General features: G+C 40.5%; 1 protein-coding gene across 2 annotated transcripts; it reads right to left on the reverse strand.

Annotated features, from left to right (window-relative positions):
• Positions 1-7,944: 7,944 nt before the first annotated feature.
• Positions 7,945-13,191, reverse strand: LOC103612135 (alpha-1-antitrypsin). Of its 2 annotated transcripts, XM_017729040.1 has the most exons (6): positions 13,088-13,149; positions 13,013-13,014; positions 11,648-12,331; positions 10,933-11,203; positions 10,057-10,204; positions 7,945-9,323 (listed from the first exon to the last, which is right to left on the reverse strand). In XM_017729040.1, exons 1-6 carry the CDS (start codon positions 13,132-13,134, stop codon positions 9,117-9,119), a joined length of 1,359 nt encoding a protein of 452 aa, XP_017584529.1. In that variant the 5' UTR covers positions 13,135-13,149; the 3' UTR covers positions 7,945-9,116. The 2 variants fall into 2 exon arrangements, with proteins under 2 accessions (XP_017584529.1, XP_008627952.1); XM_008629730.2 differs by lacking the exon at positions 13,013-13,014 and having other exon boundaries at positions 11,648-12,337; positions 13,088-13,191.
• Between the last annotated feature and the right edge of the window lie 1,152 nt (positions 13,192-14,343).

Here is a 14,343-nt window from a genome sequence, read left to right on the forward strand (position 1 = left end):
GTTTTCTGTGTTGTATGGAAAAATAACTTCTTAAACCAGAATGGCTGGGGACAGATTTCTTAAATCCATGTTTATGGACCAAACCAAAAATGTCTTAGTAATCAATCTGTACTTCATGAGTACATTTGGAAGATGTTTGAAAGAAATGTTAAGGTGTTTGATATATGCTGGCCAAGTCATGTTCTTATCCAGGAGCCCTGCTGTTACTAAAAGAGTGTAGTTTTAAAACTCCAACTTTGAAAACTCTAGTTATACTAGTGGAAAGTTTGTCCATGAAAAACTGTTACTGGTCCTAAGTAGTTATTTAATTTTTAATTTTTTTTTTTTATTAGTAATGATTGGCCTACAAGAGACTTTAAAAACAGCAATGTGAAATTCTTATATTAAGACATGCAAACACAGGCTCTGGATGCACTGAAATGTCTCTCAGTGATTTGCTTAATTTTTCTCAGCAGACTTGCTAAAGAAACATAATTTTGCTCTTAGCTCTAATGCAAACACAGTTTGTGTGCAAAGTCGTTCTGGTCTGATGCATTGTATTTACACTTTCAAGAGACACAGTCATGTTGATTTTTGTCATTGATATTAAAGAAAACTTTTCCCTCCCTCTCCTCTCATGTTTTCACTTGGCTAGGACTGTTAGCATTGCTGAATTTTTGTGAGCAGTTACACAGTGGCTGTTCAATGAGCCGTGCCTAACAAAGGAATAAGGTTTAATTAGCCCAACTTAATCTGACAGTGTGCTGTTGGCACACTATCTGTTTGTACAGCTGACTAATGATGCATGTATGCATACGAAATAAAGATCACTCCTTGAAATTTTTCTTTGCTTCTAGTATTGAGTAATTGAATTTCAAGTTGTCTTCTCCAACAGACTCTGCTTCCCTCTGTACAATTTAAAAACACGTCTCAGTTAAGAAGATTAATATATTCTTCAGTTTGAGTTTGATAAAAGGCTGTTTTCAAGCTACAGATTTCATATTCTTGTTTAATCACAGCAAAAGTTTGGATCACACAAGAAACCAAAATATCTCAAGATATCACAAGAAACCCAATCACACAGTGGACTTTTTATTTGCTGGCTGTCATTTACAAGATAGCAAGGAAGGGAACTGATGTCTGAGTGAGAAAGCATGATGAAAATTTCACATCTCTGCAAAGAAAGCCATCAATATTTGCTACAGAGGTTAACTTTGTGCTAGTTCAGATCTATGAACTCAAAGACCAGAATGAAAACAATGAGGAAAAATAGGGGTTTTAATTGATGTCTTTGAAATAGTTTCTAAAGAATGGAACACCCAAAAAATTCACAGAGTGCCAAAAATAATTCCTCATTTTTGCCCACAGAAATGAGATACAAGACTTAGGTCTCAGTGGTCAGTTCAGTGTTGCCAGACTCCATGAATACTGAAGTGTTTAGAGAGTCTGTTTTCCCCTTAAACTTCTCTTGACCTTTTGTCTTGGGGTGACTTTATGATGTGTATCCCATATCGCTGCCCTATGCCCAGAAATTAATTCCTGTGCCTTTCTATGCCTCTAAACTGAGCCTGAGAGGGGGAAGGAAAAGCTGAGCAAAACTTCTTCAAAGCAGTTTGCAGCTTGTTCAAGGTCACATAGATATAGGGACTTTTTTTTTGCCAGCTGCAGCAGGGGAGTGAGGAAGCACCCGGCTTGCTGCTCCCGGGTGAGTTTCTGGCCAGTTGTTTCAGTTTCTTGTTCTCTGGAGAGAGACTGAGAGTTGAACTCTTTTCCTTCCCTGGAATTTCTGATTTTCTCCCTTTTCTACTGGACTGCTTCAATATCAGAGCACATTCGGAGGACTTTCCACTGGGCACAGAGGGCCTGGCCCTGGGCCAAGCCCCAGCTCCGAGGAGACCAAAGGGAGGACTCTGACACTTTCCCAGGTTTTTTCTCCACAGTGAGAGATTTTTATTATTTAGCATTATTTTCCTTTTCCCATGTGTTTGTTAAATAAATAGTTTTTAGCTCTTTCACTTTCCTTTGAGGAAAATTTATTTTTTTTCCCAAACCTGGTGGGGGAGGGGTGGTGACCTGCCTTCTCTCAGAGGATATATTTCTAAATTTGGCCAAACAGGCACACCTTTCATCATCTTCCCCCAACCAAATTCCACCTCCATCCAAAGCACACGTCACATCCAACTGGACTGCTCCAAAGCACACGTCACATCCAACTGGAGTGCCTTAGAAAGAAAATGGAGCTGGGTTTCTTGGGGGATCAAGGGAAGAATATTTTAAGAAACAGTATCAGTAAGAAGGAAACTAGATAAACATAGATTTTGCTTTTAAATATAGAAATAGAAGATATATCTGACTGTTCTTACTGCCTCTGAACTAGCTGGCTCTTTTAATTTTGCTGTGTTGAATTAAATTAAAATTTATATCTGTGGTGCCTTCATCTTCTTTTCAAGAAACAAGAACTAAAACTCTGTGTGTTTATACCAGCTGTGTTTTTTGACTCCTCTTTTTCTTTATTTCTTTTTAGTAAAGAAACTGAATTATTTTTTAAAGAACCCCCATGTTTTACTATCCAAAAATTGGCCAAAAATTGAGTCATCTCAGATTGGAATAGGTCTCAGTTTCATTTATGATTCATAGCACTGTATTGAATGAATTGGAGCCTGAACTAAAGACTGGGTTTACCCCTATCCTACCAGATGAACAAAAATCAAAAAGAGAGAGCGACCCATCACCTCACTAAGCTTGGCAGGGAGCAGTCCTTGAACAGATAATGGTGTGGAAATTGCTGGCAGTTAGAACAGATATAAATGTCCAGGAAAGAAACTGTTGCAATGCTCTGCAAATGCTACCTGGCTCGGTATAGGGAGAGCCCCTTGTACTCCCAGAAAAAGGAAGAAGAAGCAAGAAGTGATTGTATCATATCAGCTGCCAGCTCCTGCATATGAGCTTGCCTTGAGGAAGCAGTTCAGGAAGCTAGTGCCAAAGACTCAAGGACCTGTGGGAGTCAAAAGCCTAAAGCCTTATGTATGCTCTGAAGTACATAGAAGACTACGCAAATGAAAGTGTCACAAAATGACACAGGAGTGAAAAGTTAACATGAGGGCAGAATCTTTATTCTGAGTGTTTCCAAGTTTTAAAGCCTTAAAGGCCCTGTGTGGCCAGCATATGACATCCAGGCAAACTCTGAACTCCAAGCAAGGGAGAAGCAGCAGTGCAGTTGCACTTGCCTGGGTCTGAGCCTGTGACTAAACATCTAACTGACAGAGGGGAAAAGTTTAGCGTTAAATCTTCTCTCCTACAATCATTTCCTTTTTTCTCTTTCCATTGGCATCACTTTCTGGCTTATTTATGCCAAAAACTGCGAATTAAGTTACAGTCAAGCCTTAGAAGGACTCAAAGTCTACATTGCATGACGGTCTGCCCAGGCAGAGGAGCTAATTAGCCCCAGTGTACTGTCAGGCTGCTCTTGCTTTCCTCCTTTCCTGTGTCATGGCGGCTGCAAGAGGCACCTCAGCTTAAGCCACTGCCTCTCACAGCAAAATGTGGCTGTCTTGGTAAATTCCTTCTTCCTCACACCTACTCCCCATGGACATCTGCCTTTTATTTGGGAAAGAACAGTGCTCTTCAAGACATAACATGTTTCTTCACAGAACCTCCAAGAATATTTCTATTTTCTCACCATTTCACAAGAGTAGCTAATTCCCCAGTCCTTCCTTTGCAGATAGGTAGGTGATGCCTTTTAGCATCACTATCAAACCCACCAGCTAAGAAACTGTACCACGAGTAACAGGCAACATCAGCTCTAATACAAGTCTTAGCTCATATTCACACCACTTGCAAGATTCCCCCTTAGCAAGGTGTCCTCTCTGCCCTTTCTTTTATTGCTTGCACTTCACACAGCATAAGGCAACAGAATGAAAATGTAAAAAAAATCTTGGAGGCTGTAAATAATCTTCTGAGGAAGATTACTTCCTTTTCATCTTTTTTCCAATGCAGGCAGCTAGTGGTTCAGGTTCTTTTAAAGGTATTGTGATAGAAGTCCAAGATGTGCTTGTCAATTAACACATAACAAACATTTGTCCATTTAAACTGGAGAAATCTCATAAGCACTGTCAAAGTCAGCTACTCAGAGTGAATGAGAAATCCAAAGAATGGGTTGGAAAGAAAACAGCCTCAGCTAGAGCATGCTTTGCATATAGAACCACCCACCTCTGATCGATTTGTGAACCTGTTTCTTTCCCGGCCCTGTTTCCCATATGAAATAGCAAAAATGACCAAACCATGTTGTATTTGAAGAAGAGAAATACAACTCTTTTCCAGGCCTTTGCAGGAGCAAAATAACCACAGATATTTTTTGTCTCCTGGCCAAATGACAGAGCACAAGCCAGGAATCTAATATATAGAAGAATTACTGAGTTAATATTATGGCTTTCAATTAAGAAGGCTTGGAAACATTTGAGTGAAAAGCATTCATTTGTTTTGTTCTGATTTTCAGCTTTTGCAGTCTCCTAGTAGCCAGTGCTACAATTAAATATGCCCCATTCCAGAGGCCTGCTTCTGGAAGAGAAGAGACTATCTAGCTTTGTTTCAGCTCCTCTAATACTTCAAGCCTGTTAACTATCTCTTGGAATTCATCTACCTGCCACAACAGGTCACCAACCTGTGCATACTTTGTGCAGGTACCAGTCTTTTCTCCAGTGGAAGCGTCTGGGCATCCATTGCAAGTTACCACCTGTACTGACATCTCCTTCCTTACCAGTCCCATCTGGGTGGAAGCACCTGGCTTCTCAGGGACCGTCTCAGTAGATACACTGGTTTTAGCCCACCTTTACAGCAGAGACCTAGAGCTCTTAGCACTTACCTGAGCTGTGGACCTCCTTGCAGACTGCAGTGCCCTCCCTGCACGCCCTACCCACACCAAATCCTGCACTACATCTGATGTGACACGCCCTGGTTACGCACTCACAGAGCCATTTAAATCTCCTGCAGATGGCCCAGCCACGTCCCCTCCTCATCAGATTCGCTCACAGGAGCTTACAGGTCCTGGCAGGCCCTCAGCTGCTGCTCAGGTGTCCCTGAGCACAGGTGATTCTGCTGCTGGTAACTCATTCTGATATGCCAGGAGTATGCATGGGGCATTTGGGGTTACCAATGCTCTTTGAAGGTTGCAGGAGAGCACTGCCTTGAGGAATATATCTCTCACATGGATTTCCTGAGCCTAGAGATTACTGTGATTAGCAGGTGACAGATGCTGGCTATGAGGAGGTTGGCCATGGCACCTTCATAGCTGCCAAGTTCCTGGTGGCAATAGAAGCCATGTTTTCAGCCCTGATTAATCACAAAGTTAGTTAAAAGCTGAGAAATTCACATAGTATTGCCCAGGAATATCTGTTAATTACTAACTGCGTGGAAATGGCTAGACTATTAGAAAACAAAATTAAAGACGTGACATCATAGAATCATAGAATGGTCTGGGTGAGAAGGGACCTTGAAGATCATCTAGTTCCAAGTCTATGCCATGGGCAGGGACACCTTCCACTACACCAGGTTTTCTCAGGGCCCCATCCAGCCAGGTCATTGACACTACCAGGGATGGGGCATCCACAACTTCTCTGGGCAACCTGTTTCAGTGCCTCACCACCCTCACAGTAAAAAATTCCGTCTTAATACTAATCTAACCTACTTTGTTTCCATTTGAAGTCACTCCCCTTTGTCCTGCTACTCCAGGCCTTGGTAAAAAGTCCCTCTCCATATTTCCTGGAGGATCTCTTCAGGTACTGCAAGGCTGCAATTAGGTCACCCCAAAGCCTTCTTTTCTCCAGGCTGAACAATTCCAATTCTCTCAGCATTTCTTCATAGGAGAGGTGTTCCATCCTTATTTTGTGCATTTAACAGAGTATTAGTAGGCCTTTCCAGCAGAATATGTAATTTGTCTTCAGCCCATGACATTTAAGGCTGTTGCTTCTGTCATGTGCTTTTAGCTTCTTCCTAGCAGGTGCTGTACAACACTGGGAACAATGATAGACCTGTGCACTGGCACTAACCACTGCCTGTTGGAAATGTTATTTTCTTTTATACCTCAAGCATACTATTTCTCTCTCTGCCCCCACAACAATATAAACTTTCCTGCTTTTGCTTGTTCCTTCTTTAATGGTCTTTAACACTGCTCAAAATTGCCTCTGGTTTTCTTCCAGTGTCTGTTAACTTCACATAATTTGTAGATAACAGTTAAATCTATCTCCATCTTGGGTTAGCCTGGGTTTCTGAGCTCCTCATTTATGTTAGTCTTTATTTCACTTCTAGTTCCTAAATATGACAACAAACACAGCTTACTGCTATTTCCACACTGCTTGTTCTCCTTTTCTCCTTATTTCAGGGAGTTGCTCAGTGTGTGCTGCTCCGAAGTTTCTGCCATGTTGGCAATTCTTCTTCTGTGGCTTTTAACCTACGGCAGAAGACTGCTTTCAGCCTTTACAGAGACTGCTTTCAGCCATACCATCCTAGATTTCCCTCAGGGTTCGTACAGGCAGTGCCGAGGCTGCAGCTCGCGCGTGCGCATGGTTGCATGCACTCCCACATCACATCTGTGTGTAGACACCAGTGCAGGCTGCATTAGAAGATGTCCTTTGCAATTTGTCCCTCATGTGGTTCATCTTACCAGCTCCATCCTCCAGCAATGTCCCTGCCCTGAAGTGGCCCATCACACACAGTACTTGCATGCAGCAGCAACTCTCTATTAGATAGGATGAAAGTCATTCCTTGGTTACACTGAGGTTTCTTGGTCACAAAACTCACAGTCAGAGAGCCAACCAAGAAACAAAAATCCATGAAAGGAGAAGCAAAACAGCAGACTGAAACAAGAAACACTGTCTTCAGCAAACCACGACGGCAGTGGGTTTGTGACAACCTTAATGCTGACATTTTTGGGGGGGGGGGGGGGCTGTGTGTGTGCAATACTTCTGTACTTTTTATTTACTACTCAAATTTGCTGCACATTTGCAGTGAGGAGCGTGCTCTGTTTTTTGCCAAAATAGAAAGAAAATCAAGGCAAGACATGTATGGTTCCTATACCGTAGGCATACCGTTCATCACCATGTCATTTTCTGGTCATCCTGTTCTTAAATCAGCTTTAGTTCTGTCTATCCAGTTTCCAACGAGTTAAGCAGCAAGGTTACTTTCAAAGTGAGATGTGGTTGGCAAAATAGAATTTAGGTATTTTTTTCCTACTAACAAACAGAGACTATTGATCTGAGGTCCATAAGGAACAACAAACAGTCTCTTGATATTTGCCGACAGAGTTATTTGTCATTGCAAAGCTGGACTTTGACAATGCATCCTGTGTTAGCCCTGAGATTTGGCAAGAACTTTTAAATGATTTTCTGTAGAATGAATTTACCTGTATAACACCAAGACTAAGTTCTTATATGTTTAGAGGCATGAAGCCAACTACTTGTTACTAAAGAGGGAGCATACTAAATAGTTATAAGTAAGGGACTTTTGTCATTGGTTTATGTGATTTTGAGGAGGACTTTGAAAGTGAATATCAACTGTTACCTGTCTGAAGATAGACATGGAATGCTTTTACTATTCCTTATTGGTATTCTTATGCTACAATTTACTCATATTGATAACATTGATTTAATGTGAAAGAAAATAAAGGTCCCCAAACCAAAAAAAGAATTGTGTTTTAAAAATATTCACCACAGTTTTTAAGTTATATTTTTCACAGACATCTTAAGAAACTAAGGTCTAAAACATTGCCATTTATATTTTTTTCCAACCAGTTTGAGATATTCTGTAAGAAAATATTTAATCAGTCTATAGTTTACATGCTTTCATTGCTTTTCTATATTTTAATAAGATGTGTTAGGGATGTTGATTTAAAAACTAAAGAAAATAAAATAATTTAAACATTTACTGCTTTGTGTTCTAGGGATGTTGATTTAAAAACTAAAGAAAAAATAATAAAATAATTTAAACATTTACTGCTTTGTGTTTCTTTCCTTTCATAACCATGCAACTATCTAGTGTAGCTGGATTCCAGAAACCTTAAGAAAAAGTACAAATATCAATTCCCAGTCAGTTTTTACTCTATAGATATAGAGTAAAATCTATAGCAGTAATCCACTGTTAACATTTAGAACAGTGACTTCTGAAATATTTTCTGCATTTTTATGCATGTTTATGTTAGCTTAAATCAAGTTAACAGTTCCTAGGAAAGCTCTGCTGTTCCTACTGAGGAAATACAAACTTTCTGGAGTTACAATTCTCATTCCTCCTTTTTTCTACCACAGTCTGTCAAGTCTAGCTGGAAAGTGAATACTGAAGGTGGCACCAATCGAAAGAAGTGACAGTGACAACAAATCCATGAAAAGGAAACTGGTGTTATGTCCTGGACTACTCCATCAGACTTTTGCCTGAAGGCATTAGCAACGATAGTTATATTAGTAGGATAAAACAGAACTCTTTTTTCTGCTATGGATTCCTTCCATAGTAGAATTAACATTATCTATAAAGTAAAAGCAGCCTTCTTGTCTCCATGGGGAGGGCTTCCACTGAGGAGGAGTCAGAGGAAGGCAAAGTAAAACAGCTGTACTCATCAGCCATTTACACTGGTGTCTCCTCCAGCATCCCAGTCACTGATCCTGCAGTGTCATGCCATACTTGGTTACAAAACCTAAAGAAATTAATGAAAATTCATTCCAATATTAAAGAAAACTGAATCTAAGAGTAGTCGTCAAGGGTTGGTGGATTAAACAGACAGGACTTACAACCTGCACCTCCTTTTTCCTGTTTCTCCTTTCACATGCACACCCTGTGACTGTACAGCAATACCAACATCAACTGGAGATTTTGGACCAACTGAGTACCCCACAGGAGCACATCAGAAAGGGCTTCTTATAAAACTGGTGAAAAATGACTTGTGTTTCATTAACACTACATACTATACTCAGGTGTGGGTTGTGGAAATCCTAGTAACTTTTGGACAAGGAGAAATAGTTATTGTGTTTTAAGGGGTTAATAATGTTTCTAAGGATAATGGTTGAAAGAGGAGCACTAGCACAGAGGGGTATGCATACTTAAGTGTTTCACTGAATCACAGGAATTTAGCCAGCGGTATGCGTAAGTCTCGTCAATCAGTCATTTTTCCGAGGGTTTACAATCTTCCCAATGAAGAGGACACTGCGGGTGAATTTATCCAGAATCATCAGGAGAAAGGGTCTGTTGAATCTGACTCGAGGCGGGCGAGGAAAATCCCCAGATCTCCAGGTAACCTCCTTCACTGTGGCCCCGGCCGCCTCAGTGCCATTCTCATGAACATTCAACATGGCTCTGTGGACCACCTGCAAAGAACAAAGCAAAACAGCCTCCAGCTGGCAATCCAGCAAGAAGAGAGCAGCCTGCCACCCTCTTCACTTTGTCCAGCCAAAGGGAGCCCTGCCTGGAGCAAGACTGAGCAGCAGCAGCTTCTGGGAAGGTCATCACCAGTTGCTCCCATTCCCACCGCAGCACCAACAGCCATCACACCACTCAAGCCATCCTCCTTCACTTCTTGTGCAGAGAGTAACCCTCAAACTGCAGGCAGCCAAAGAGCACTCAAGATGACTGATGACAAGAAACTCTGGAAGCAAAGAAACCTGGTAATTTAGCCTAGACTCAATTTTGTCTTTGGCAGCTTCATGTATTATTGTGAATTTACCCTGTCATCTAGCTGAAAAAAATAACTTTTCGAGAACACTAGAAGGGCAGGAATAACAGCCTTTTTCCCTCTGTAGGAGGAATTAGAGGAAATTTTACCAAAGCTAATGCACTACATTTAGATAATTTTGTTTAGTAGCCAAAAGAACATTTAATTATATGTATGTCTTCCTCATCCTTCAACCATGTCTTTCTAACCCCTTGTAAGCACATTTGGCTTCAGGTTTATGAAAGACAGGGCTTCCTTCGCCTTCAGACTGACAGCTCTTGATGATTGAGCGATGCTTCAGAGAGACTGGGATAAGATTTTCATGGGATATTAATGTCAGGTTCCTGGGAACAGGCAAATCCTGTGATTGCTTTCACATGCTGACTTACTTTTGAAACCATCAGTCCAGGCTCCTCAGTAATCCCCGACAAATCAGCTTGTTCAGTAAACAGATCGACCATACCCATTTGTTTGATGATCTTTTTCACATCATAGGTACCAGAAATAGAAAATTTTGGAATGTGCAGATGTATTTTTCTGTAACAAAACACAAATAGGGACAAATCATCATCTAGGCAACACTCCTCAATGGCTTCAGTATATTGACACTTGACATTTGTTTTTCTAAATGTTTATAGTCTTCTCTTAGGGTTCAGATAACATTTCTGATCAGGTTAGCTACTTAATGTGTAGGGTTGGAGCAGAAGAAGTCTGTGTTAGCCCCTGCCTCTGCAGTGGGTTTCAAGGAGTGGGGTGTAAGACACAGCTATACCAACTGAGTGGAAAACAAAGCTACTACTGCCAGGTAGGAGGGCTTTTTCAAAAGATTGTAGCTAGCTGACCTAAGGCTGTTCAAATACAGACCAGGGTCTAGGCTACCACAGAAATAGCTGCAGTAATGGTGAATGAATCCACTTTTACAAAGAATGCCCTCAACACCCTAGCACCCAACAGCTACTCCATTGTAGTTTCCCAATGATTATATGACACAATGATCTGTTGACTTCTTCATGGTGCTAAGTAATTTTTGGTTGAACCAGGAACTTAACCTAAGATGAATCCCAAGTTCAATTACCTATTTGTTCACTAGCCGTAGCTCTTTTTCATTTTCATTTTCCAACTAAGAAAAGAGAAGTCCAGCACAGAGGAACCATTAAGTGTATAGAGTTCAGTCAAATAACCTGTCTTCCAGTGTTTTGTCTTGGTGACATAAACACTATTAATCTGTAACATGGTCACCTCTCACCTTAGCAAAAAAAGCTTACCTGTCTTGGAGGGACTTTTCCCATTTAGTTACAGTCCTTTTCAAGAGGGCATCTTCCACCTGCTTCATCTTCCCTTCATCAGGCAAAACAAATAATGCCACAACATCTCCATTGTAAGGTATCTGAACCAGCCAACAGGACAGCTCTTCATCAAAGTAATTTCTGTAGTACCCTTTTCGATACATCATGTCAACTTGCAAAGATGTTTTCTGATCCACAAAAAAATCCTCCTGTTTTGTCTGTGATGTACTGAAGGGTTTCTCCCAATGGGCTTATGACAAAAAGAAAATGTATTCAGTGGAATATAAAGAGGAATGGTCACAGTGAATGTAACAGGACCTAGTCCCACAGCCTTCCTTTCATTAGGGCAAGTATCTTTTTCATGTTACTGCATCCTCAGGTGTTACAACATTGTATCTTTTTTTTAGGTGCTTAAAGACAATTACAGACAGACAATACTGAAAACACTATCTTTCACTAGACATGAGTCTATGATCACATGAAAGAACTTACCAAATTCAACAAAGATATTTGTTTTAAAACTCCATTAAACCAGGTGAGGACATATTTTTACTGGCAACAAATACATGGGTTTATAGCAACACCTTCCAGATACTGAACATGATTTCCTCCCTTTAAAATATTTAAACTACATTTTTTTCTCTTTTCATTCTCTCTAATAAGCATTAGCTTTGCACTCCTTGATATATCTTACCTTTAAAGAAGACATAGTTAACAAGGACCATTGCAGTCAGAGGATCAAGATTTTCCACCAGCTTAACAATTTTCCCATTTGTCTTTTCCTCAATATAACTGTTGATCTGATTCTCAGCGCCAACAGAGTTGTTAAAGTCAGTAGAAAAGACTTCAGATTCATAAAAGCTTTTGACATCATCCAAGAACGTCTGTAGTGGTTTTAGTGTCTCTTCTATAAAAAGGGCATTGCCCAGGCTCAGATGGAATTCACTGTCTGAACGGGTCAGCATGTGGAGGAGTTGGCAAAAACCTTCATGTATTTCCTGCTCCTGAGTCTTTTTCAGGTTAAAGGCAAGCCCTTCCAGAATCTGTGTCAGTGTCACAGCCTTGGCACCAAGTGCCAGCATTGCAAAGGAAGCAGAGATGCTTATGGGTGAAAAGAAGATATTTTTGTCCGTTGCTTCAGATGCGACCAGCTTGTAAAAGGAAAATGCAAAGTCAGCATTGCTGAAAACTAGTTTGACAAAAGTTTTGTTCTTATGTGGAGAAGCTCCTTCCCACTGAGAACTATGTCCTGGATAATATGTCCGTTTAGCATCATCCTGCTTATTTCGATAGCGGGGATGCTGATGATACAGGGCAACAGTATCCAAACCAACCAACAATAAACACAAGGAGATAGTGGGCTTCATTTTCCTTTCAGCTGTTTCTGGAAAAGAAAGAGACATACAGAACATGTCATGGAAACTAATTTGTTCATACTGTGTCCTCCAGTAAAGCAAAATGATGAGCTCAGAAAACACCTATTCTCCAAAATCCCACACAATTATAATTCACATTTCTGATGCATGTCAGTGTTTCCTGGAAAGGATATGCCTCCTGAGTCACTATTTATACATATATAGTCTAGCTCCCTTTCAAAAGAGGTAATTTTAAACTTCTAATAGTGTATTAAATTTAATATTAGCATATTCTTTTAAAATTTATAAATAGCTGGAAGCTTATGACCTTTTCCCCAGAGTAATTGACATGAGTTGGTTTTGTACTCAGTACCGCAGGATGGTTACTGCAGCTCTGTTAGCCTTCCTCAACTTATCAAATATTTAGAGAATTTGATCTGTATTAAACAAAAATGTGATTATAAACATAGATCATACTATCTAGAACCAAAATTACAAAATACTCTTACAGTTTCTTCAAAGATGAAAGACTAGATCACTAATCTTTTTAGTAAAAAAGTCTATAGGCATTTCTTTTGTTTCCAAACCAAATTTTTACTTAATTATGTGAAGTATCTTCTTTACTATCAGTTCTTTCTGGCTTTTGAAATGTATTGACTTTTTTCATAACAGGTATATTTCCTTTTTCCTATGTACAAAGGCACCACTCCCAGGCAACAACATAACCCCCCAAAATGAAGTGTCCAAATGATCCAAGGGAAAACTAAAAGGGTACTTACAGTGCTACAGTCTGGTCTTGTCTGCTCCTTCTTCTCTTCAGTACCATGAAACAGAGTTAAGCAGATCACCCTGTTAATCATTAATTAGTTCAAATAAAAATTGCCAGTGAGGATGCACAACAAGCAGTTACAGTGTCAGATATTTTGGACAATTTGTTGAACCCAGACAAACACTAACAGTGCTGGGTGATGGGGGCAAGAAGGAATGGAGCAGAGACTGTATCTCCTGTTGCTTCCATGCTTGTGGATTGACAGGAGAAACCTGCTGCTGTGTATGTCTGGCAAGAAAGCCACAGCCATACCCTCCATGTCCGGAGCTGAAAGCTGCGACTGGGTGTGAGGGCCATCCCTTGCCTGGGTCTGTCTGAGCCAGCACCACTCATGGTGGACCACAACGTCCCTGCCAGAATGTCTTCTTTGCTTCCTTCTGGAGCCATAACCTCTCTTGCAGGATTTCAAAACAGGGTTTGGATTTAGAAAGTCCTTCTGTCTTACTGTATACTTCAGTCACAACCTTCAACACCATGTTCAATGGTTTTGGGAATTTTCTTATGCAGAGCAGACTGTGTGTGATTGGTGAACAGCCTCTAAGTTTCTTAGGAGAATACCACGGGACATTACCACTCTAGAGAGACATTTACAATCTATACAGTTATTCACTCATTGCTGTTGGCCATCACCTGTGACTGAGTACTTGGGGAACTGGGGAAGAGTTTTCACCTGGCTATAGAACAAACCCACCACTGCTAAGAAGCAACACTGACTGCAAAGAGAAACATGTGGTCAGTGAATATCTTGTTTTCTCAGGTTAATCTTCTGTATCATATGCAACTGAAATGGACACCAGAAGGACACAGAACTGGCTGCCAATTCACCTTTCATCCAGTGCTAAAGAAGACATGCTGGCATCACTGGATGATATTCAGGGTTGAATATAAACAAATCACTAAAAGAAAAACTAAGTCAGAAAATGAACTTTTTTTAACAGATCTGGTTGCCAACATGTCCCTCTCTGAAAGCTCCTAAGCATTTGATTTCTGAGCAGGAGCCCCAGGCTATATCAGATATTGAAATACCCACACGAGGTGTTCAACATCTCTGAATGAGAGCACTGGTGGGGAGATGAGCTTAGGAAGTTGAAGGCAATGCTGGAAAGGGAACTGTACTTTCTTCCCCTCAATCTCAAATCAAGGTTTTTGTCCTGTGTTTGTTTTATATGGCCGCATAGTCAAGCAACCAAACAGGACAAGGCATAC

This window comes from Corvus brachyrhynchos, unplaced genomic scaffold (genome assembly GCF_000691975.1).
Source record: "Corvus brachyrhynchos isolate BGI_N302 unplaced genomic scaffold, ASM69197v1 scaffold1, whole genome shotgun sequence".
In the NCBI taxonomy this organism is placed as follows: domain Eukaryota; kingdom Metazoa; phylum Chordata; class Aves; order Passeriformes; family Corvidae; genus Corvus; species Corvus brachyrhynchos.

Coding starts and splice junctions, on each gene's coding strand:
- LOC103612135 (XM_017729040.1), bottom strand. CDS start 13,134: ATGGTACTGAAGAGAAGAAGGAGCAGACAAGACCAGACTGTAGCACT. Junction 10,205..10,932: donor GAAAAGTCCCTCCAAGACAG/GTAAGCTTTTTT, acceptor GTTTTGTTACAG/AAAAATACATCTGCACATTC. Junction 9,324..10,056: donor CTGGACTGATGGTTTCAAAA/GTAAGTCAGCAT, acceptor TGTTCTTTGCAG/GTGGTCCACAGAGCCATGTT.